The sequence below is a fragment of the Nansenia antarctica genome, assembly GCF_963989245.1.
Source record: "Nansenia antarctica genome assembly, chromosome: 11".
Classification (NCBI taxonomy): Eukaryota; Metazoa; Chordata; class Actinopteri; order Argentiniformes; family Microstomatidae; genus Nansenia; species Nansenia antarctica.
Window position 1 is genome coordinate 6,222,876 of NC_137681.1, and position 21,009 is coordinate 6,243,884.

Below are 21,009 nucleotides of genomic sequence, written 5' to 3' on the forward strand. Positions count from 1 at the left end.
AATGATATACCAGATAGATATTTAGATATAGGTAGATATTTTTGCTTGTAAGCTATGACTTCAATAAAGTCTCATTCCTTCCTATGCTATCCTATCTTCGAACGCATCAATAACTGGGGAATGACAGGAAGAAGAAAAAAAAGAAGCTTTTTGATCAGTGTCATTATTGTTCTGTTCTCTTATGCTCTTAGGAAAACACAGAGCTGAAGAAAAAATAAAATAGCTACCAGCTCCACACAACCACGTGTACTACAGGGTACCGTAGTGTCAATAGGAGAGGGGCCATGTTGGGGTAGGGTGTTAGAGACAGTGGTAGCAGGCTTTCTTTATCCCCATGGACCCAATCATCTGCCCTCTGCGTGACCTCTGCCCCTCCCCAGGCCCTCTGACAGCCAAAGTGGGAGTTCTGTTTGAGTCTCACCTTCCCAGGGGCCAAGGGAAGGGGGGGCGGGGGGGGCATGCAGAGGGGGCAGATGATCGGTGGGTCCATGAGAATAAAAGACAACCTGGACACTCTGGAGGTAAGCTTGGACTTGTCCTCTACTGCATGGGTACAGCACTCAGCACGGCCACGCAGAACAAGTGTTGACACGACACCAGGCCTGAGCACACAGCAGCACGCCGCATGGAGCCACTCTCATCGCATTACCAGTCACATAAAGGGGCTTGAATGTTCTCATTGTTCCGTCTGTCCACAGAGAACATTCTCCTTGTTGAGGAGGGGGGGAGACGGGACTAGCTCCCTGTTTTAAATGAATGATACGTTGTAAAATCTGTAATTTGTTGGGGATATTTTGTATATCGTCTGCTGTCTTCGCCATTTTCACTGGTCGTTGGTGAGACGTTGGTAGGAGATGTGGCCAACCGGGGATGAGGCTTTTTGATTTGACAAAGCCCAGGGGGGTATTCCATCAACGCCGCTAAAAGAAAATCCTGGCTTATTTTTGATAAAGTCTCATGAGACAAGATTTAACAAAATAACCCTGAATTTCCCTTTAGCGACATTTTGATGGAATACCCCCAGGTATGTTTACATTTGTACAATTTTGGCATTTAGCAGAAGCCTTATTTCGAAGTGAATAATCAACTCACCAGTTCTAGCAGGAGGCGTAATCTAGCTCAGGCCAGGGGCCACTAGCAGTCGTCGTGGAAAAACTCTTCCTGGAGTCTGAGTTGGGAAGAGAGGGAAGACACTAGAGAATTCACCATTCCATTGAACTCTCCAAGAGTGTTTTACTGATCAGAAAAAATGCCTCAACCCCCGCCCCCCCCCAAAAAAACATTATACTTCAATAACAGCCACAATGAAAAGTTAACCAAGAAGTTCTTTATTATACTACAATATAACAGTATCTGGGCATATATTAAAAAAACAAAACAATGCAGAAACAAACATACCATTTTCACAATTAAATAAAACAGAGCAGAGAACAAACAGAGAACAAACACGGCGGCCGCTGCTCTGGCGCAGGTGGTGACACGACGGCGTCGTGTGACATTAGTCTTTGTCACAGAAAGTAAAACCGATCAATGACAGAAGCCACACATCATCATCATCATCATCATCAGCAGTAGTAGTAGTAGTGAAGTCGTACGGGCGAATCACACTATTCTCTTAAGATAAAACACAAGAGCCTTCATGGTCCCTCACAAAAGGTGCATTTAAGACTCACAGGGCACATTTATAAAGCATTTAAACCATCCTACGTTTACAGGGCTTACTCCTTTTTTCCTCGTTTATTCCCATTCGTTATAAAACCCCACAGTCTAAATTGTAATGAAACCTAAATCAGCAAAAATATGACAGTAGGTGCTAATATTTTAGAAGTAAACCACCCTCCAACTAGAGAGGGAAGGTTGGGAAAGGCAGTGGCAAAGGGACACGTTTAAAATTCAGCTAATTAATTCAGCCATACTTCTATTATATACAGCCACACGATATACTCCCTAGTAGACCATCAAACTTTGGAAAAAGGGGGGTCCAGGACTCGCACTTGATTGAACGTGGATACATACAACCACATCCAATCGTTTTCTAATTTCACTTTGGTTTATGTACGTCATTAAGGTTTTTTTTAGTTTGCAAGTTTACAGCCTACCGTTACTTCTCCATCTGCAGGCTTGAGCTACTGTTTAGTGTATTGCTAAAGTCAGCAGTGCTTCAACTGCACATCTAGAGGCCTAAAGCAGGGGAAAGGCTAACTAAACCACGTGTGTGTTGTGCTAGTTTAGTACAGTAAGAGACAGGAAGTGGTTGAAGACGTAGTTGTGCTAGAAGATGAACATAAATCATGGTTATAAGTGAGTATGAGATGAACCAATCAGACTCCACAACACAGATGACATGGTAAACATTGTGCTGCGCTTCCCTCCCTTGTTACCAGCCAATAGGGTGAATCCCCCATGGTGCAACAGGGGTCAAATCCAGTACCTAATCAACCTAGGGTGACCACATCTGCAGCTTGCATTGGTTTGGCTCTTTCTTTTGTTCACAATTCAATAACTTACATCTCAACCTACTTAAATAACTTGTACAACGAAAAAAAAGAAAAAAGTAATGGTTCTCCTTTTTTTCCCCCCCAAGTAAGTAAACCTAACAGATAAAAACAAACACAAAAACGCTCCCTTCTTCCCGTGTCCCTCCACCCGAAATCACACTTTCTGGAAAACATCCCCAAGGCATTGTGTCGTGAATGAGGGAGGAGAGGAGAGAGGGGGGGGGAGGGGGTAGGTGAAGTGCTGCCTGTCACACTAACATCCAGAGGCGTGGACGTCCGTTGTCACGGTTGTCACGGTTACATGGACATGTGTTCAGGAAGCACGTAAGAGATGTCGTCCCACGGGTGGCGGTACAGGCCCTGTTTTAGTCTCTTCTGGTCCAGGTAGTGACCTAGGCATGGGAGGCAGAGGGTTAAGTTGATGACTGTCTTTTTCTCATTCATGTTTCTCCCCAGTACAGTACCGACCAATCAGATGCCTCCAATGCCCTGCCTGGCTGGACAGACCTGTTCAAATGAATTCTTTGCATTTACTTCTTTTTTTTAACAGGGTTCCCACACCTTCTGAAACACCAAATTCAAGCACCTTTCAAAGACTTTCAAGACTCAATTCCCTCAAAATCAAGGACCCAACACGGCATAGTTTGAGACAGAACTAGTTGACGAGCTAAGTAAAATATTTTTTTATATATTTGTTTTACAGAGAGAGAGAGAGAGAGAGAGAGAGAGAGAGAGAGAGAGAGAGAGAGAGAGAGAGAGAGAGGGGAATTCAAGCACTTTCAATAACCCATGTCTATTTTCAAAAACTTTTAAGACCTTGATTTCTTTTTCTCAAATTCACAAACCTTCAAGGATTTCAAGGACCCCTGTTTATAATATGTTTTTAGGGAATTTCTGCTTTATTTGGATAGAGACAGTAGACATTTACAGGAAAGATGGGTGAGAGAGAGAGAGAGAAGGGATGACATGCAGGATATGTCGACGGCCGGAATCGAACCGGGGATCCTGCGATTGATTACATGTCTGCCGCCTTAACGTGCTACGCCACCGAGCCCCCCAATTCAATGTCGCCATGACTACTCCAGCCGGACGGTACTCACCGATGAAGCCCATACTCCTGCCCAGCACGAAGATCCCGTTCAGCGCGCCGATCTCCACAAACTCGTCCGCTTCGTCTCTACGGTAACAGAAAAAAATAAAACGGTAACAAGAATAAACCGCCGCTCACTAATTACTGTGTTCTTCCCAATATGCTATAGAACCAGAACGAATAGATCAGCAGACAGCAAAGTCATCAATTAGAGATTTGCACTGACGTTAGTGGAACTACCGGACTCTGTCTCTAGAGGGCGCCCTACCGTGTGAATCCGCCACAGGTCCTAAGGAGGTCTACGAAGGCCACCCCGATTAACCCGTCCACGTTGAGTATCAGGTTTGGTTTCTGAGAGGGGATGGAACACACCAGACATCAGAGACTGAAAATGACCCAACAGTACTTTTTAAAAGTTATATGAGTGGGCAGTTTTTTATTTTATTGGACAGATAGAGTGAAGACAGACAGGAAAGTAAGGAGAAGAAGGGAGAGGAGAGGGCATGTCAGCAGGGCATGGGCCGGATTCGAACCCCTGCCGACATGGTTATATGTGTGCACTGTAGACCACGGTGCTAGACCACTGGACCACCCCAGGCCACGACGGAAAAATCAAGAAAAGACAAGCCCTATTTCCCATGAACAGGTCTAACACTTGTGTGACGATATAGAAATGGTTCCAACTGGATGGGCGGGGGGAGGCGGGGTACCTTTGAGGTGGTGATCTTCTCCACGTCCAGAGCGTAGTCCAGTAGGCAGGTGGAAGGGAAGTTCTGCTTCACGTAGTCCTTCAGGATCTGCACCCGCATGTCTGGGTTATTGATCTGAAAGTGCAGAGCGACACCGCTGAGTTAACATCACTCACCTGTGGGGATATCATCACTCCATCACTCCATGACTCCATCACTCCAACACTCCATCACTCCAACACTCCATCACTCCATCACTCCATGACTCCATCACTCCAACACTCCAACACTCCATCACTCCATCACTCCATCACTCCATCCACATACCCACATCCAACCCACATCCAACATACCCACATTCAACATACCCACATTCATATTCATTGCACGTATACTGACTGTTTATTCATTTACTTATCCTCACTATAATACCGTATGATACTGCCCCACCATGCACTGTGACTGTCTACACATTTATGGCTTTTGCATCTGGTTAGATGTCAAACTGCGCTTCGCAGTCGTTCTACTTGCACTCTGCCAATGACAAAGTTTAATCTAATCTAACCAGGGTTCCCTTCCTTCCTTCAGGGTTCCCACACCTTCTGAAACATCAAACTCAAGCACCTTTCAAGCACCTTTCAAGGACTTTCAAGACTCAATTCCCTCAAATTCAAGGACCAAACACGGCATAGTTTGAGACAGAACTAGTTGACATTTTTGAATATATATAGTTTTTTTAGAGAGAGAGAGAGAGGGGAATTCAAGCACTTTCAATGACCCATGTCTATTTTCAAAAACCTTTATGACCTTGATTTCTTTTTCTCAAATTCACAAACTGTCAAGGATTTCAAGGACCCGTGGGAACCCTGTCTAATCTAGTGGCCGACACTTACAGACTTGACCCTGTGGCCGATGCCCATGATGAGCTGCACTTACAGACTTGACCCTGTGGCCGATGCCCATGATGAGCTTGCCGTCCTTCTTCATCTTGTTGACGAACTCCATGGGCAGCAGGCTGCTGTCGAAGGCCTTGCTGAACTGCTTGGCGGCCGCGTCCAACGCCCCTCCGAAGCGGTCCCCCTGGAGAGACAACCACAACGTTAACACTAGAACAGCAGTGCCCTTTTTACCCACTAAACGACCCCCTCTTTACAATGCTCAAGCTGCTATTTACACACAACGACCACTAGTTGGCAGTTTGTAAATTAGCCTGCTTCCTACACAGAAAAACGGCTAAATACCCATATACTAGCTTATCCTGATGTGATTTTGATGTAAAAAAAAAAAGTAAGGATACTGGGTGGTAGAACGCACATATCTAGGAAAAGTCATGAAAGGAGGGTCCTGAAATGACCCCTCATGGCTGTTCTAGTGTTAAACCTCGGAAAGACAACGACACCGTTAAACCTCAGGAACGTTCTCCACGGAACAGAGAGGTTCGTCTGTCCAAATTAATCAGACATTAAAACGTATTAATATTAAGTGATGTTTCTTAACACCGAATGCAGATTTGGAGACATGGTAATCTGCAACAAAACACTTGTTGCAGACTAGAGTGTGAGTGTGAGTGTGTGTGTGCGTGTGAGAGAGAGAGAGAGAGAGAGACAATGTGTTCTTACGATGGTGAGCAGGCCAGACGTCAGGCTGGAGATGAGGTCCTTGCCGGCGCGGGCGCAGACGATGGTGTTGTGGGCCCCGGACACGGCGGGCCCGTGGTCCGCTGTCACCATCAGGCACATCTCTATGAACTGGCAGGCGTACTTAGGCAACCTGGAACACACCACCGCGGACCAGGGGTCAGACACATCCCGTAGCTCTCTCTCCTTCCCCCTTACCCCGTTTCAAAACAGACTAAACTCATAGGGGGGATGTATTAGTCATGAGCACGCAGGACCAGGCCAGTTAACCCATCCACGTTTCCAAGAAAAATGGTAAATGGATTACACTTCTATAGCGCCTTATTCCAAGGAGCTTTACAACGGCCTCTCATTCACCCATTCACACACACATTCACACACCAATGGCGGCAAGCTACCATGCAAGGCGCCGGCCCCGCTCATTTGGAGCAATTTGAGGGTCAGTGACAATTATAATTGTCAACGACAATTATTTCTGAGACAATTAATTGTCTAGAAAAAAAAATTTGTGTTCCAGGCCTAGTAGGGGGTTGACCTCTGACCTGCGTTGGAACCAGAGCAGGCCCAGCACCCCGCCCAGGCCCATCTCCTCCTTGAACACTTCGGTGATGGGCATGCCGGCGTAGATCAGCTCCTGGCCGCGCTCGTCACAGATGCTCGTCATGAAGGACGCCGGCTTGCGGATCAGACCGAGCTCCTGGAGGAGACAGACAGACAGAGAGACAAATTAGCATACATACAGTAAGAAAGTACTTAAGTTCTACTTAAGGGAAATTAAACGACTGAAATAATCCTACATTTCCTGCCACTCAATAAATTAATACATTGTGTGAATGTAGAATTAAGACATTCATATAGACACCAATTCTGAACAAATCCTCTACTATGTTCATTAGACTGCTAGACTCTGAGATGGTGGTGGTACTGGTAGTGGTACTGGTAGTGGTTCCTCTCACCCTGGCCCAGGAGTAATCCATTGGCACTGTCGGGGGGGGCACCTCCTGGGCGGGAACGATGGTTCCGTTGGCCACCAGCTCATCGTACACGGACCTGTCGGGTCCCGGGGGTAAACAGAACACGCGTGTTATCAACAGGCACACTGAGTGACTACCAGGGTTCCCACACCTTCTGAAACATCAAATTCAAGCACCTTTCAAGGACCTTCAAGACTCAACTAGTTGACGAGCTAAGTAAAACATTTTTTGAATATATATATTCAATATCATATCAATTTCATATATATTCTTTCAATGACCCATGTCTATTTTCAAAAACTTTTAAGACCTTGATTTCTTTTTCTCAAATTCACAAACTTTCAAGGATTTCAAGGACCCGTGGGAACCCTGAATACAGAGTGGTACTGGTGAAGAGTTGGTGGAGGTCCTGTTGTGGTTAAAAAGGAGGGCCCTGATCTGCAGTGGATGGATGTGTCTCTGGAGGGACTCACTTGATGAGGTCCCCCAGCTCGTCGAAGGTCTTGGGTACGAAGGCCCCGGCCTCCATCAGGGCCTGGTTCTTGGCCACGGCCGTCTCCGAGGCCTGGTTGGCGCAGGCGCCCGCATGGCCGAACTGAACCTGTAGGGGGCAGCAACACGGATCAATTACACACCTTCAGACTACAGTGGTAAATGGACTGCACTTATATAGCTCCTTTATCCAAAGCGCTTTACAACGGCCTCTCATTCACCCATTCACCAATGGTGGCAAGCTACCATGCAAGGCGCCGGCCCGCTCACTGGGAGCAATTTGGGGTTTGGTGTCTTGCCCAAGGACACTTCGACATGACACTTCGACATGTGGCCAGCCGGGCTTCGAACCGCCGATCTGCCAACCTTGCGATCATTAGACGGCGGCTCTACCTCCTGCACCAGCCGCCCATTCTCTCTAGGCACGGCTCCCAGCCTGACGTTCCACTGACCTCTGAGGTGAACATGGTGGCGCAGGTCCCTATACACCAGCACACCACCGGCTTGGTGATCCGGCCCTCCTGGATCCCCCGGCAGATGTTATACTCCTCCGTGCCTCCGATCTACGGGACAGAAGACGGGGGGAGAGAGAGGAGAATTACAGTGTGTCTGAAACCTCCTGTGTTTCAATGGAAAGTGAATTCAGACAGCAGGTCGTCCTCACCTCTCCCAGCACCACGATCACCTTCACCCCCGGTGTATCCTGGTAGCGGATCACGTGGTCCATGAACGTAGAGCCTGGGTACCTACACAGCAAGGACAACAACCTTATTCAGACTCATCGATAACTTTGCAGCCAATAAAACTACATCTTCTTAACAAAGCATATGAAGTGCGAATTCAAGGGGATAAACTTTAGACGGCAATGCTTCGATGCAATTAGATGAGTAAAGAAATGAATTAAATTGGCCAAGTTGCAAAAACTCAAAGGCACTCCTTAGGGTAAACTTTTTGGGAATAGCATATCTTTTTCGATGTAAAAACATGATCATACAGGTTGCAAACAAGGAAACGTGATAAACCTTTGTTTATAAGAAATCTGTTATCAGATCTGAACCCAATACAAGCATTAAACAGGGCTGGCTTTTCCCCTACTGAGCCAACGCATGTCTATTGTCCCGTCCCCCTCCTCACATGTCCCCTCCCCTCCTCATAAGACTCCTCCCCCTCCTCACTTGTCCCCTCCCCCTCCTCACTCGACCCCTCCCCCTCCTCCCCCTCCTTACTTGTCCCCTCCGATGGCCACGCCCTCGTAGACACCGTCGGTGGTGCGGTTGATGATGTTGTTGAGCTCGTTGGACATGCCTCCGGAGCGGGACACGTAGGCCACGCTGCCGGGCCGGTACAGCTTGGAGGCCAGGATGTTGTCCAGCATGCCCCCCGTGTTCCCGATCTTGAAGCAGCCCGGCTTGATGCCGCCCACCTGGGGGGGCAGAGGGGGCACAAACACTTTTAAATCCCACCTGAAAATCTACCTGTTCTTCCACACATACAACCTCCCCTACCCCTAACCACCTCTCCTAACCCTGCCACCCCCCTCCCCCCCTGGACATTGCTGTGTCAATTGTTCCCTGTTCGTTAACTCTGTGTTCTATGTGCTCATGTTATCTGTTGCTTGTTGTTTCTGTGTTTTCTGTTTTTCCCATATTGTCAGCGTCTTTGAGCCCTGGAAAAGCACTATATAAATACGATGAATTATTAGGATTAAAAGAGGATTAAAGCTCGTGTTGTTCGGTTACTCTAAATCGTGACAAATCGTCACAATGTTGGTAAGTCCGCCATCTTGGATTAATACTTAAATAACAGAGACGCACACACACGGACACACGGACACACACACACAGACACACAGACACACACAACGTACCGTGGCTGGGCCGATGATAGTGACTCCCTTCTCATCCGCCCTCTTGATGAGCTTCCTGGTCTGGGCTTCGGGGATGCCCTCAGCTATGATGGCGATAGTGCGGATCTGGAGGAACAACACGTTATCACAAAATGTATTTGGAGAACGGTGAGTAATAATAATAATAATAATAATAATAATAAATTAGACTTATATAGCGCTTCTCTAGACATTTAAAGACGCTTAAAAACTGAAAAGATTGAGTAGTAATAATAAAAATAAACAAAAAATAAACAAAAGAAAGTATAGGGGCCTAATTAAGGTAGTGCTGGGGACACATGGGAAGAGGAGGGGGAGAGGGTTAACAGAGTAGGGCATCTACTGACATGATCCCTGTTTGGTCAAAGACTGGTCTCCAGCCCATAGTGTCGTAGTGTCATAGTATTCTAGTTTTATCCAAAGACAGGGTTCCCACACCTTCTGAAACATCAAATTCAAGCACCTTTCAAGCACCTTTCAAGGACTTTCAAGACTCAATTCCCTCAAATTCAAGCACTTGCAATGACCCACGTCTATTTTCAAAAACATTTAAGACCTTGATTTCGTTTTCTCAAATTCACAAACTTTCAAGGATTTCAAGTACCCGTGGGAACCCTGCAACGTAAACTGAAGTGACCACAAAAACACATCCTAGGTCTACTGTACGTGGCTCATGGTTGAGTCTCAGGTGCAGCCTGGTGGCTATGTGGCCCGCACGACCCTTACCTGTGGGTACTGCATGGTCTCCATGGTGCTGTCACTAGTACGACCCTTACCTGTGGGTACTGCATGGTCTCCATGGTGCTGTCACTAGTACGACCCTTACCTGTGGGTACTGCATGGTCTCCATGGTGCTGTCACTAGTACGACCCTTACCTGTGGGTACTGCATGGTCTCTATGGTGCTGTCGAAGGCGGAGCGGAGCGAGGCGAAGCTGATGAGCACGTCCACCTCCGGGTGCTTCTTCATGGCGTCCGCCATGTTCTTGTACACAGGCACCAGGATCTCCTTATGGCCCCAGTAGAACTTCTGCTTGTGGTCCCCGCTGAGAACACAACCACATCATTATTACTGTATCACCTCTTCAAGCTCGCCTTCACCAGTTAAGCCTCTCCCCCTCCCCTTCCCATGTGTCCCCAGCACTACCTTAATTAGGCCCCTATACTTTCTTCTATTTATTTTTTGTTTATTTTTTATTATTACTACTCGCTCTTTTCAGTTTGTAAAGCGTCTTTGAGTGTCAAGAAAGGCGCTATATAAGTCTATTATATTATTATTATTATTATTATTATTACTACAATAGATTAGATTCAACTTTGTCATTGCAGAGTACAGTAAGACAACGAAATGCAGTTCAGCATGTAACCAGAAGTGCAAATAGTGATATAAAACATAATATTACAAACATGACAGTGATAGGTACAGTATGGCAAGTACTGTAGTTTAGAGGTATATGTGTGGTGGCCTGGGAAAACCCTTCACATGGTGGCATTTTGACATTTTCATTTTTTTATATTTCCATAAATTAGAAGTTCTCAGCTATTCATAACTGGTTGAATGACTGAGATAGCCCTTTATTTAAAAAAGTTATGAGCATTTTAATGTATCATGTCAAAACAAGTGAAAGATGATAAATGCTGCCCCCGACTCCTTTCTCCTCCGGGTCGGGGGAGGAGCCTATGCAGATCGGCCGGTCTCTGCTTGTGATGCAGACAAACTACACACCACAAAAACATAAAAATAAGTACTTTCTCTTTTGTTTTCTTAAAATGTTTATTCACCATAATGTAGTATGGAGTTCAAAGTACTAGAATACCACATAATATCAAAATCGCCAAAATCGCGATTTCCATCTATTTTTGCTCTTTGCCACAAACGAACGCCAGCGACATCCGACGGGTTTTCAGAGGCCACCACACATATACAGTTATGAGCTATGTACAGTTAAGGTGGCTATGTACAGATGTATAGGCTATATCAAAAAGTAGTATTTGCAATGTGCAAAAAGATGGTACATGCAAAGGTAGTATTTGTAAACAGCAGTAGTGGGTAAGGGCAATGGACCTATCGCTAAGCCACGCCCCCTTTGAAAAATCTGACAAACAAACAACACTTCACTGACAGTGACTGACTGACCGTGACTGAATGACATTCAATGACTTACAATGACGGGAGTTGGCAAATTTGTGATTTCTGATTTACCACAGCAAGTAATACGCATGTTTTTAAAAAAAAATATTAATATTAAAGAATATTTTGTCTAGAAGCTTTTCACCATCAGATATTAGCGAGTTGTTTGTCCGAGTTTTCTGCCCGTAGTGACTTTTGCTGTGATATGATTGGACAATTTCTATTTTGGGGCGAGGCTTAGCGATAGGTCAATTGGAATAAGCTCCCAGAGTATGTTGTCAGAGAATTAAAAAATGAGCTCGAATGATTTCTTAGTTTCCTACACATGGAGCGGTGCCTAACTGTGTTGGATCACCAGACTCTGTGGGGGGGAAAAAAAGACTGGAGTACATTTATAGCCGTATCCGTTTAAACTAATTTGAAATTCGACCAATCGGAAAACACCTACGTGAAGGGGTAGACCATGGCTGCCACCGAGGGCTCGTCCCGCGAGCACACGTAGTCAAAGTCCAGCATGCCCTGCACCGCCCGCGTCTGCATGCCCCACACGATGGACTTGGTGTGTCTGCTGAACAAGGTGGTGGCCTTGGCTGGAGGGAGAGGGGGAGAAGAACAGAGGAGGAGTGGAGAGGAGGCGTAGAGAGGAGGAGTGGAGAGGAGGCGTAGAGAGGAGGAGTGGAGAGAGAGAAGACAGCACACACAGGGGGGTTAGGAACAGTGGAGCAACGTGCTGGGGAGAAAGAGAGGGAGCGAGCCGCACACACAGACCACAGAGACACGGTAATGACTGTATGCTGTTAATTCCAATCAGGATATTTTTTGTCTTTAGAGCTGACGAGGACACTGAGGTAGAGGTGACTGACAGCCAACACAAAAGGGGGGGGGGGGGGGGCACTAATAATTTCATACAAGGGACCTTGTAATTCAGAGAGGTCTGAATTAGTCCTCTCTTAATCCAAATAATGTCACTGTGAACTCTAAAGTAAACTGAGAAATGTTATGAAAGCTTGTGTGGTGAGATTGAACATAAAAAAATAAGAGGGAAAAAAAATCCTTGACTGGGGAGAGAGGAGTGGGAAAACTAGCGTTGTCTGTCCTTGACTTTGGCTAACAAATGTATCCATGACAGATACCACTCCAAATACCTTCCAGCAGTGAAGATAGAGGGACTAGCCCGTTCATATAACATGTCCTTTATTTGTAATGAATATCTTCCAAAGCAACAATTGCCTGTATGTATATAATGTTGTCCAATTGTCCAAATATGATTTTTGTGTGGGACCCCAGGAAGAGGACTAGCAAATGTCATGGCATTAGCTAATGGGGATCCTAATAAACAAACAAACAAGATCCTATGTAATCCAACAAGGAAGCACACACATTGGGTTGACACAGGTACAACAAAACACACCACCACCACCACCACCACCACCATCACCATCACCACCACCACAACAACAACATGGTTGCGTTCAAGACAAAAAATGGTTGCATTCAGGACTGTTTTCATTTGACTAACTGGACGTACCATCTTTCATGGAATGTAAGATTCTGCATCTATTATAGATACGATTTTTACTGTCAAAATGGCAGATTTAATTCTCTACCGGTCTGATTACGGCAATATTTTTGCTTGCATTTGTGGACTCTGTGCTGTGCCATTTTCCTTCCCTTGAAGTGACTGACGAGATGCATCCACGGCTCTTCAGACAAACCAAGGCCACATGCATAATAAACACACACAGCACACGTCAGTCTACAAGGTTCTGTCTGCAACCGTTAAGAGAAAATCTTGAACGCAACCCGGCTGAACGTTGCGAAAGAACAAAAAGCATCAAACGGTAGACGAAAGCATGGTGACTAAGTGGGCTGGTGAGGACGGTTGAATTTCATTCTAGTCCTTAAACTAGACTGACTGTAAACTAGACTGACTGTAAACTAGACTGACTGTGAACTAGACTGACTGTGAACTAGACTGACTGTGAACTAGACTGACTGTGAACTAGACTGACTGTAAACTAGACTGACTGTAAACTAGACTGACTGTAAACTAGACTGACTGTAAACTAGACTGACTGTAAACTAGACTGACTGTGAACTAGACTGACTGTGAACTAGACTGACTGTAAACTAGACTGACTGTAAACTAGACTGACTGTAAACTAGACTGACTGTAAACTAGACTGACTGTAAACTAGACTGACCGTGAACTAGACTGACTGAACTAGACTGACTGAACTAGACTGACTGTAAACTAGACTGACTGTGAACTAGACTGACTGAACTAGACTGACTGTGAACTAGACTGACTGTGAACTAGACTGACTGTGAACTAGACTGACCGTGAACTAGACTGACCGTGAACTAGACTGACCGTGAACTAGACTGACTGTAAACTAGACTGACTGTAAACTAGACTGACTGTAAACTAAACTGACTGTGAACTAGACTGACTGTGAACTAGACTGACTGTGAACTAGACTGACTGTAAACTAGACTGACTGTGAACTAGACTGACTGTGAACTAGACTGACTGTAAACTAGACTGACTGTGAACTAGACTGACTGTGAACTAGACTGACTGTGAACTAGACTGACTGTAAACTAGACTGACTGTGAACTAGACTGACTGTAAACTAGACTGACTGTAAACTAGACTGACTGTGAACTAGACTGACTGTAAACTAGACTGACTGTAAACTAGACTGATTGTGAACTAGACTGACTGTAAACTAGACTGACTGTAAACTAGACTGACTGTGAACTAGACTGACTGTGAACTAGACTGACTGTAAACTAGACTGACTGTGAACTAGACTGACTGTGAACTAGACTGACTGTAAACTAGACTGACTGTAAACTAGACTGACTGTGAACTAGACTGACTGTGAACTAGACTGACTGTAAACTAGACTGACTGTGAACTAGACTGACTGTGAACGGGGTGAAGCAGGGGACAGATCTGTCAGATGCATTTTGTTTCTCCTCAACAACAACCGTCTAACCGGTCCGCGGCTTTGATCACGTCTTTGATGATAGCAGAGAGAGACTGACTGTGAACTAGACTGACTGTGAACTAGACTGACTGTGAACTAGACTGACTGTAAACTAGACTGACTGTAAACTAGACTGACTGTAAACTAGACTGACTGTAAACTAGACTGACTGAACTAGACTGACTGTGAACTAGACTGATTGTGAACTAGACTGACTGTGAACTAGACTGACTGTGAACTAGACTGACTGTGAACTAGACTGACTGTGAACTAGACTGACTGTGAACTAGACTGATTGTGAACTAGACTGACTGTGAACTAGACTGACTGTAAACTAGACTGACTGAACTAGACTGACTGTGAACTAGACTGACTGTGAACTAGACTGACTGTAAACTAGACTGACCGTGAACTAGACTGACTGTGAACTAGACTGACTGTGAACTAGACTGACTGTGAACTAGACTGACTGTAAACTAGACTGACTGTGAACTAGACTGACTGTGAACTAGACTGACTGTAAACTAGACTGACTGTAAACTAGACTGACTGTGAATTAGACTGACTGTGAACTAGACTGACTGTAAACTAGACTGACTGTAAACTAGACTGACTGTGAACTAGACTGACTGTAAACTAGACTGACTGTGAACTAGACTGACTGTGAACTAGACTGACTGTAAACTAGACTGACTGTAAACTAGACTGACTGTAAACTAGACTGACTGTGAACTAGACTGACTGTGAACTAGACTGACTGTAAACTAGACTGACTGTGAACTAGACTGACTGTGAACGGGGTGAAGCAGGGGACAGATCTGTCAGATGCATTTTGTTTCTCCTCAACAACAACCGTCTAACCGGTCCGCGGCTTTGATCACGTCTTTGATGATAGCAGAGAGAGATTCAGGGTGAAGCCACTTTCTGAAATCAAACGCAGCCTCGCAGACAGTCAGCCACCATGAAGATACCAATAAGAGAGGGAGGGAGGGGGGGAGGACAGACAGGCATGATTGCCCACACAATAACACAGAGAGGAGAGGGGGGGGGGGGTGGATAGAGGGATAGAGGGAGAGGAAGGGGGGAGAGTCTAGAGGAGGACAGTTCCGTCACACCCTTCCCTACCTCCACTGCAGCCAGACGGGGCGTGCACTTCTGTGACCCGCCAGGAGACAACGACACAAAAACGAACACGACGACGACGACAACAAAATAAAACAAAAGAGTTTGAATAAATCCAACCATGTCACCTCATACAACAACTATGCATTGTGTTTGAACATGTTTTGAGCATGTTTTTGGAAGAACAACAGGCACACCGAAGAAGCACTCCTCAAACCAAGGTGGGGGGAAGAGAGACACAATGAGAGAGCATGCACAGCGTAGCCTCCGTACAGCAGCGTGTCTGGGATGTACACACACACACTTGACCACCACCCAAACACCACAACATAGAAAAACAGACGGTTAAATCAGCCAGCCACACGAACACCACACAGAACGTCAGCAGGCCGCGCGGAATTACAAGCTGGGCAAAAATATGGTCCAAGCCAAGGGCTGTCTGTCTGTCTGTCTGTCTGTCTACCGCACCATTACTTAATCTAACCACATGACACCTGCCCTTCCTCCCACACAAGGCATGCAAAAACAGGGTACAAACTTTAAAAGATGGAAGATAAAGACATATAAAAGAAACTTGAAGATCGCACACAATTTAAAATCACTCTAGTTCTAACCTGTACACGATTTCACCTAGACGACCTCGGCTAAGACAGTGATCCATATTAGCGTGTTAGCTTCATTGTTTTAATCAGAATGGAATGAAATGACTCAAATGACTTAGTCCTCTGTGTAGCATCATTTAACTGTATGGCAGTAGCTATCTGTCATATTTCCTCCTAAATATAAACCTTTTAAGGTTTTCTTAAATGTGGGGGAAAAAAGCTATGTTTTCCATTTACAGGCCACAGCGTATGTCTAACATGTCTAAATAGTGTTGTAGTTTTATATCAAATATACTGAGAATTGAAGTCTGTCTCTCTACATTCTGGGAAATCGTAGCTAACAATCCAGTCTGCCTGGGGACAGTGCCAATGACTTGTTGCACACTTACTAAAGTCTAGTTTCCTGTCACCACATTTGTTTGCCAAGATTAGTGATCTCATAAAGGGTGTCGACTTTGTATATAAGGGGGGTGCTCAGAGAAGGAGGAGGCTCTGAGGCTCTGAGGCTCTGAGCCTCTAGACTTTGCAAACTCTAGACTGCTGTCATGTAACTTTATAAATAAAAGGCTTCAAGCTAAGTTGATCAATCTCCTTGTGCTCAATATTCAATATCCATAGAGAAGAAACCAGATTAACTCCACTACAATAGAACTCCAACCTTGCGAATCATTGCCTAGCCAGTAAGCTGATAAGCAGAGATACAATTCACACACAAACACACACACACACACACACACACACACACACACAAACTATTAGGGGACTATTAGGGGAGTGGTGAGCCAGAGGGGGACAAACCCAAAGGGGGGGGCGTGCTGGTCAGGGACAGGATGGGGTGGGGGGGGGGGGGGGGGGGGATGTGGCGCACCTGCACATACCTTTGCCTCCTACGAAGAGGGCACTCTGCCACAGTGGACAATGAGACACGGCTTACAGATTTGAGCATGAGAAAGACGGGGCCGATTACACAGCAAAAACGAGGGAGAGAGGAGAGAGAAAATTAAATGCAGAACTGTGTTTGGAGGGGGACGGGGGAAGGAGGCAAAAATAAAGGGAAGCAGAGACAGTGGAGGTGGAGGTGAAAAAAGCAGGCAGATGGGTCGATACAGAGAGAGGGATGAGTGGAACAGAGAGGGATGATGTGTTTCCTGCGGTTCCATATCCACGCTAACGTACCGCATAGAAAGCGCGGACAAAAACGTCGCTTCGTTCTAGCAGTACACTAGTGTGGATATTGGAGGGTTTATAGAACGTTTTGTGAACTGCCCACTTGTGACACTCATCGACGACATCATTTCCGCTCCCAAAGCTCTGAACAGCTACAGGAAGAGGGTGAGAGGGTGAGAAGCGGGCGAGGGCAGCACTGGTTACCTGCAGGGACGCCCATCGGGGACTTGAGGACTGGCACGGCGTCAGTGACGGCTCTGGGCTCCGAGAAAGACGCTGTTCTGGTGGTCGCTGGAGTCTGGGAGAAAAAGGAGAGGAGGGGAGGGGGTCATGAGAGAGGGCGATGTGGATGTGTGGAGAGTTTTGTATTTGGGTATCGGGCTTCGGGGGGTTAAGAGTACAGCTAGCACCTGAGACTGGGTCAGGAGTTCTGAAGACAGACAGTTTTCTGTCACGAGGGCTCACGGACTAAGTGTTCATGTTGGCACAAACACCGTCGTGAACAAACAGTCACAGTCAGTCGAGCTTAGCGATCGACTAGAGTCTCTTGCCATCACAATCCAGAGGCCTGGGAAAAACCAGCATTTTTTCCCGTTTCCCATCTCTTCAAAAGGCCCTGAGTGTTTCAGCTGTCTCTACAGTCTCCATGAATGGCTGAAAAACCTCTGCAACTGGACATCATGGCTTTAATAGCCAGTTTGACTGTTTTTGGACCAGACATGACCTTTATAAATCAGAAGGCCTGCCTGCACCCCAACATAAAGGGTGCTAAACAACTTGCACAAAACTTCAGACTATATTGCTTTTAATTCTGACTGACAGGGTTCCCACACTTTCTGAAACAGCAAATTCAAGCACCTTTCAAGCACCTTTCTGATTTCTTTTTCTCAAATTCACAAACTTTCAAGGATTACAAGGACCCGTGGGAACCCTGGACTGATCTCAGTACAACGCTGCTCTATTCTCACCTCGACAATAAGCACCTGCTCGAGCCTTTTCCATCTGGATTCCCAACACAACACAGCACAGAGAACCGCCCTGGTCAAAACAACCAACCACCTCCTCTGTGCTGCAGACTCTGGGTTATTAACCATCGATCATCTTCCTGGACCTCAGCTCTGCTTTTGATACCGTCTCCTCCCCCCCTGCATCTGGACCGCCTGACCTCCCTGGGGGGCCACTGGTTCTGCGCTAGCATGGCTGACTTCCTATTTGACTGGGAGACAACAGTTTGTTCAGGTCAAACATCATCAGTTTGATGGGCACCGGGATAGCTGCAGTTACACAGGGTGTCCCCCAGGGGTCAATGCTGGGTCCTCTTTGGTTCATCATTATAGCTCCTCCCCCTTCGCCAAATTATGTGTCATCACCACATCAATTTCCACTGTTTCCACGCTGATGACACCCAGTTATCTCCTCTAAGCCCACTGCCCCCCCCCTGCCCCCAACTGCCAACTGATATTAAGACCTGGATGGCCTTTAACTTTCTGAAACCCAAACTGCAATAAAACAGGAGTCAAGGTCGTCGACTCAAAACACCCTGTCAAAAGCACCCTGTACTGATGTCATACACATCGATGGACAGCCAATTCCCCAGTCAACACAAGCCAAAAGCCTTGGCATCAACAATGTTAACCCATCCATCCTTCTGTGATCACTCTGCACCGAGGATCCTGGGAAGGATTGGGAGGCCTTGCCGACCTGTATAAATGTGAGGCTCTGAGAAGTGCTCAGGAGGACCTCTCTTCATGAACTGACGTCGGCTCTGCGTTGTTCTGACTACAATAAAGGGTCTTTCTCTGTGATGACCTACAGCTCCGGGTTCCTGAATTGTTTTATTGATGAAGTAATTGAAACTATTAGAGTGAGGTTAAATCCACTACAACACCACCCACAGTTCAGTAATAGCTGAAGGGGAGTACTGAATTGTTTAGGGGGTTCCAAATAAAAGCAGCAAAAAGTAACCACTGAGTGAGTGCCCATTCAGCGCTGTTAAAGAGGATGTAGATGTTTGTTCGGTTTCAATAAGGCAGATGAAGAAACCAACGTGCATGAAAAGGAGGAACCGTTGGTTCCAGATTCTTTTGTCCTTCACGTGTTCACTTTCTCAAACTAGAACCCTACTGTCATGCAACAGCCTAGACAGATTTGTGTAGTTAGCAGACGTACTATCTTTAACTTGTTTGTTCTGTGAAATTAACTAATCGAGTACTTGAGGTGGATTGTAATCTCACCCACCTGACATTGAACACAAACGTCTATGATTAAGACGGACACGTGACACACAAGCCTGAAGAGACTAGAGCTAGACACCACTGAACAAACAGACACACGTACAACTGCGTTGTTGCTGGAGTTGAGGAGGAAGTTGGCGGTGTGCGCGGCCATTTGAGGCTGGTTGGGGATTGGCCGGTGGCCGAGGGCCATGCCCACGATGGCCGTCATGTGGGTCTCTGTGCCGAAGACGTGGATCGGGATACCAGTGGTCTTGCCTACAGAATATAAACAAATAATTAGACTTAGATTAGATTAGAAAATAATAATAATAATGATAATGTAAATATATAAAATAACAAATATAATTGCCAGGTATATGGGTAATATGTTCACTTTGAAAGTAAGAGAGATGTCATTGGCAATACGTTAGGGAAAGGCCTCATGATCTCCCCTGGTTTAATAAAGATGTTGCCTTCTTCAAAAGTTGCAAAAACAAACATGTGAGGGGAGAACTCACCCATCTCTCCCATCACCCTCAGGCCCTCCTGGTAGTTGGGGCCGCCACGACGCACAAAGATGGTGACCTCGTGCTCCTTCAGAGGGCCCTGGTAGTCTTTGATGGCTCTGACGATGCCCTGTAGGAAAGATAATAATAATAATAATACATTAGACTTATATAGCGCTTTTCTAGACACTCAAAGACACTTTACAAACTGAAAAGATTGAGTAGTAATAATAAAAAGAAACAGAAAAAATAATTAGAGAAAGAAAGTATAGGGGCCTAATTAAGCTAGTGCTGGGGACACATGGGAAGGGGAGGGGGAGAGGGTTAACTGGTGATGGCGAGCTTGAAGAGGTGGGTTTTGAGGACCTGTTTAAATGTTGGGAGGGGGTTGGCCTGTCTGATGTGGTGGGAGGTCAGAACAGGGTCAGAGCTAAGTGGAGGAAGTGAGGATTCATTTTTACTTCTTTTTAAGCGGTGCAGCCGCTTATATACATGACGTGTGTGTGTGTGTGTGTGTGTGTGTGTGTGTGTGTATGTGTTCGTAGCATGAGATTTAAACCAATCAAGAGTCACATGCCCGGCAATACAATATTAGCTTGAGAAAAGCATGCCCAGCTTCAGACAGCTCTATCTCAAAAAGTATAAATGTCACAGCTTAGATATTCACACCGTAATAATCGTAGGAACCATGTATGTAATGTTTTGTGTACCTTAAAAACTGTTGTCGTGGTCACGAGTTAGAAAATGGGTTTGAAATGGAAATGACCAAAGCCGCCAGTAGAGTGGAGTTTTGAACATTCCACCATTTGTGTGAACGGGGAGCATGGTTTCCAAACAACACTGAATATCAGAAAAACTATAAATGCCACAGCTTAGATATTTACACCGCAGGGATCCTGGGACCCAGGTGAACAGTTTGATACATATTATGTCCTGTGTATCTTCAAAACCGTTGTCGTGGTCACAAGTTAGAAAACGGGTTTGGAATGGAAATTACCAGCTGCT

At 45.7% G+C, this 21,009-nt stretch overlaps 1 protein-coding gene across 1 annotated transcript in view; it reads right to left on the minus strand.

The window, feature by feature from the left end:
• Positions 1–1,307: 1,307 nt before the first annotated feature.
• LOC308167371 (ATP-citrate synthase-like) overlaps positions 1,308–21,009 on the minus strand; it is a 37,814-nt gene continuing 18,112 nt past the window's right edge. Inside the window, exons 11-29 of the mRNA XM_080541786.1 lie at positions 20,017–20,134; positions 19,620–19,774; positions 17,487–17,580; positions 15,517–15,546; positions 11,844–11,985; positions 10,142–10,310; positions 9,248–9,352; positions 8,607–8,803; positions 8,045–8,126; positions 7,833–7,943; positions 7,362–7,489; positions 6,871–6,964; positions 6,457–6,611; positions 5,897–6,047; positions 5,214–5,357; positions 4,299–4,412; positions 3,857–3,939; positions 3,599–3,675; positions 1,308–2,890 (exon numbers count right to left, since the gene is read on the minus strand). Coding sequence (XP_080397912.1) covers positions 2,796–2,890; positions 3,599–3,675; positions 3,857–3,939; positions 4,299–4,412; positions 5,214–5,357; positions 5,897–6,047; positions 6,457–6,611; positions 6,871–6,964; positions 7,362–7,489; positions 7,833–7,943; positions 8,045–8,126; positions 8,607–8,803; positions 9,248–9,352; positions 10,142–10,310; positions 11,844–11,985; positions 15,517–15,546; positions 17,487–17,580; positions 19,620–19,774; positions 20,017–20,134 — 2,244 coding nt within the window. The 3' untranslated portion in view covers positions 1,308–2,795. The remainder of the gene's footprint in view (positions 2,891–3,598; positions 3,676–3,856; positions 3,940–4,298; positions 4,413–5,213; positions 5,358–5,896; positions 6,048–6,456; positions 6,612–6,870; positions 6,965–7,361; positions 7,490–7,832; positions 7,944–8,044; positions 8,127–8,606; positions 8,804–9,247; positions 9,353–10,141; positions 10,311–11,843; positions 11,986–15,516; positions 15,547–17,486; positions 17,581–19,619; positions 19,775–20,016; positions 20,135–21,009) is intronic.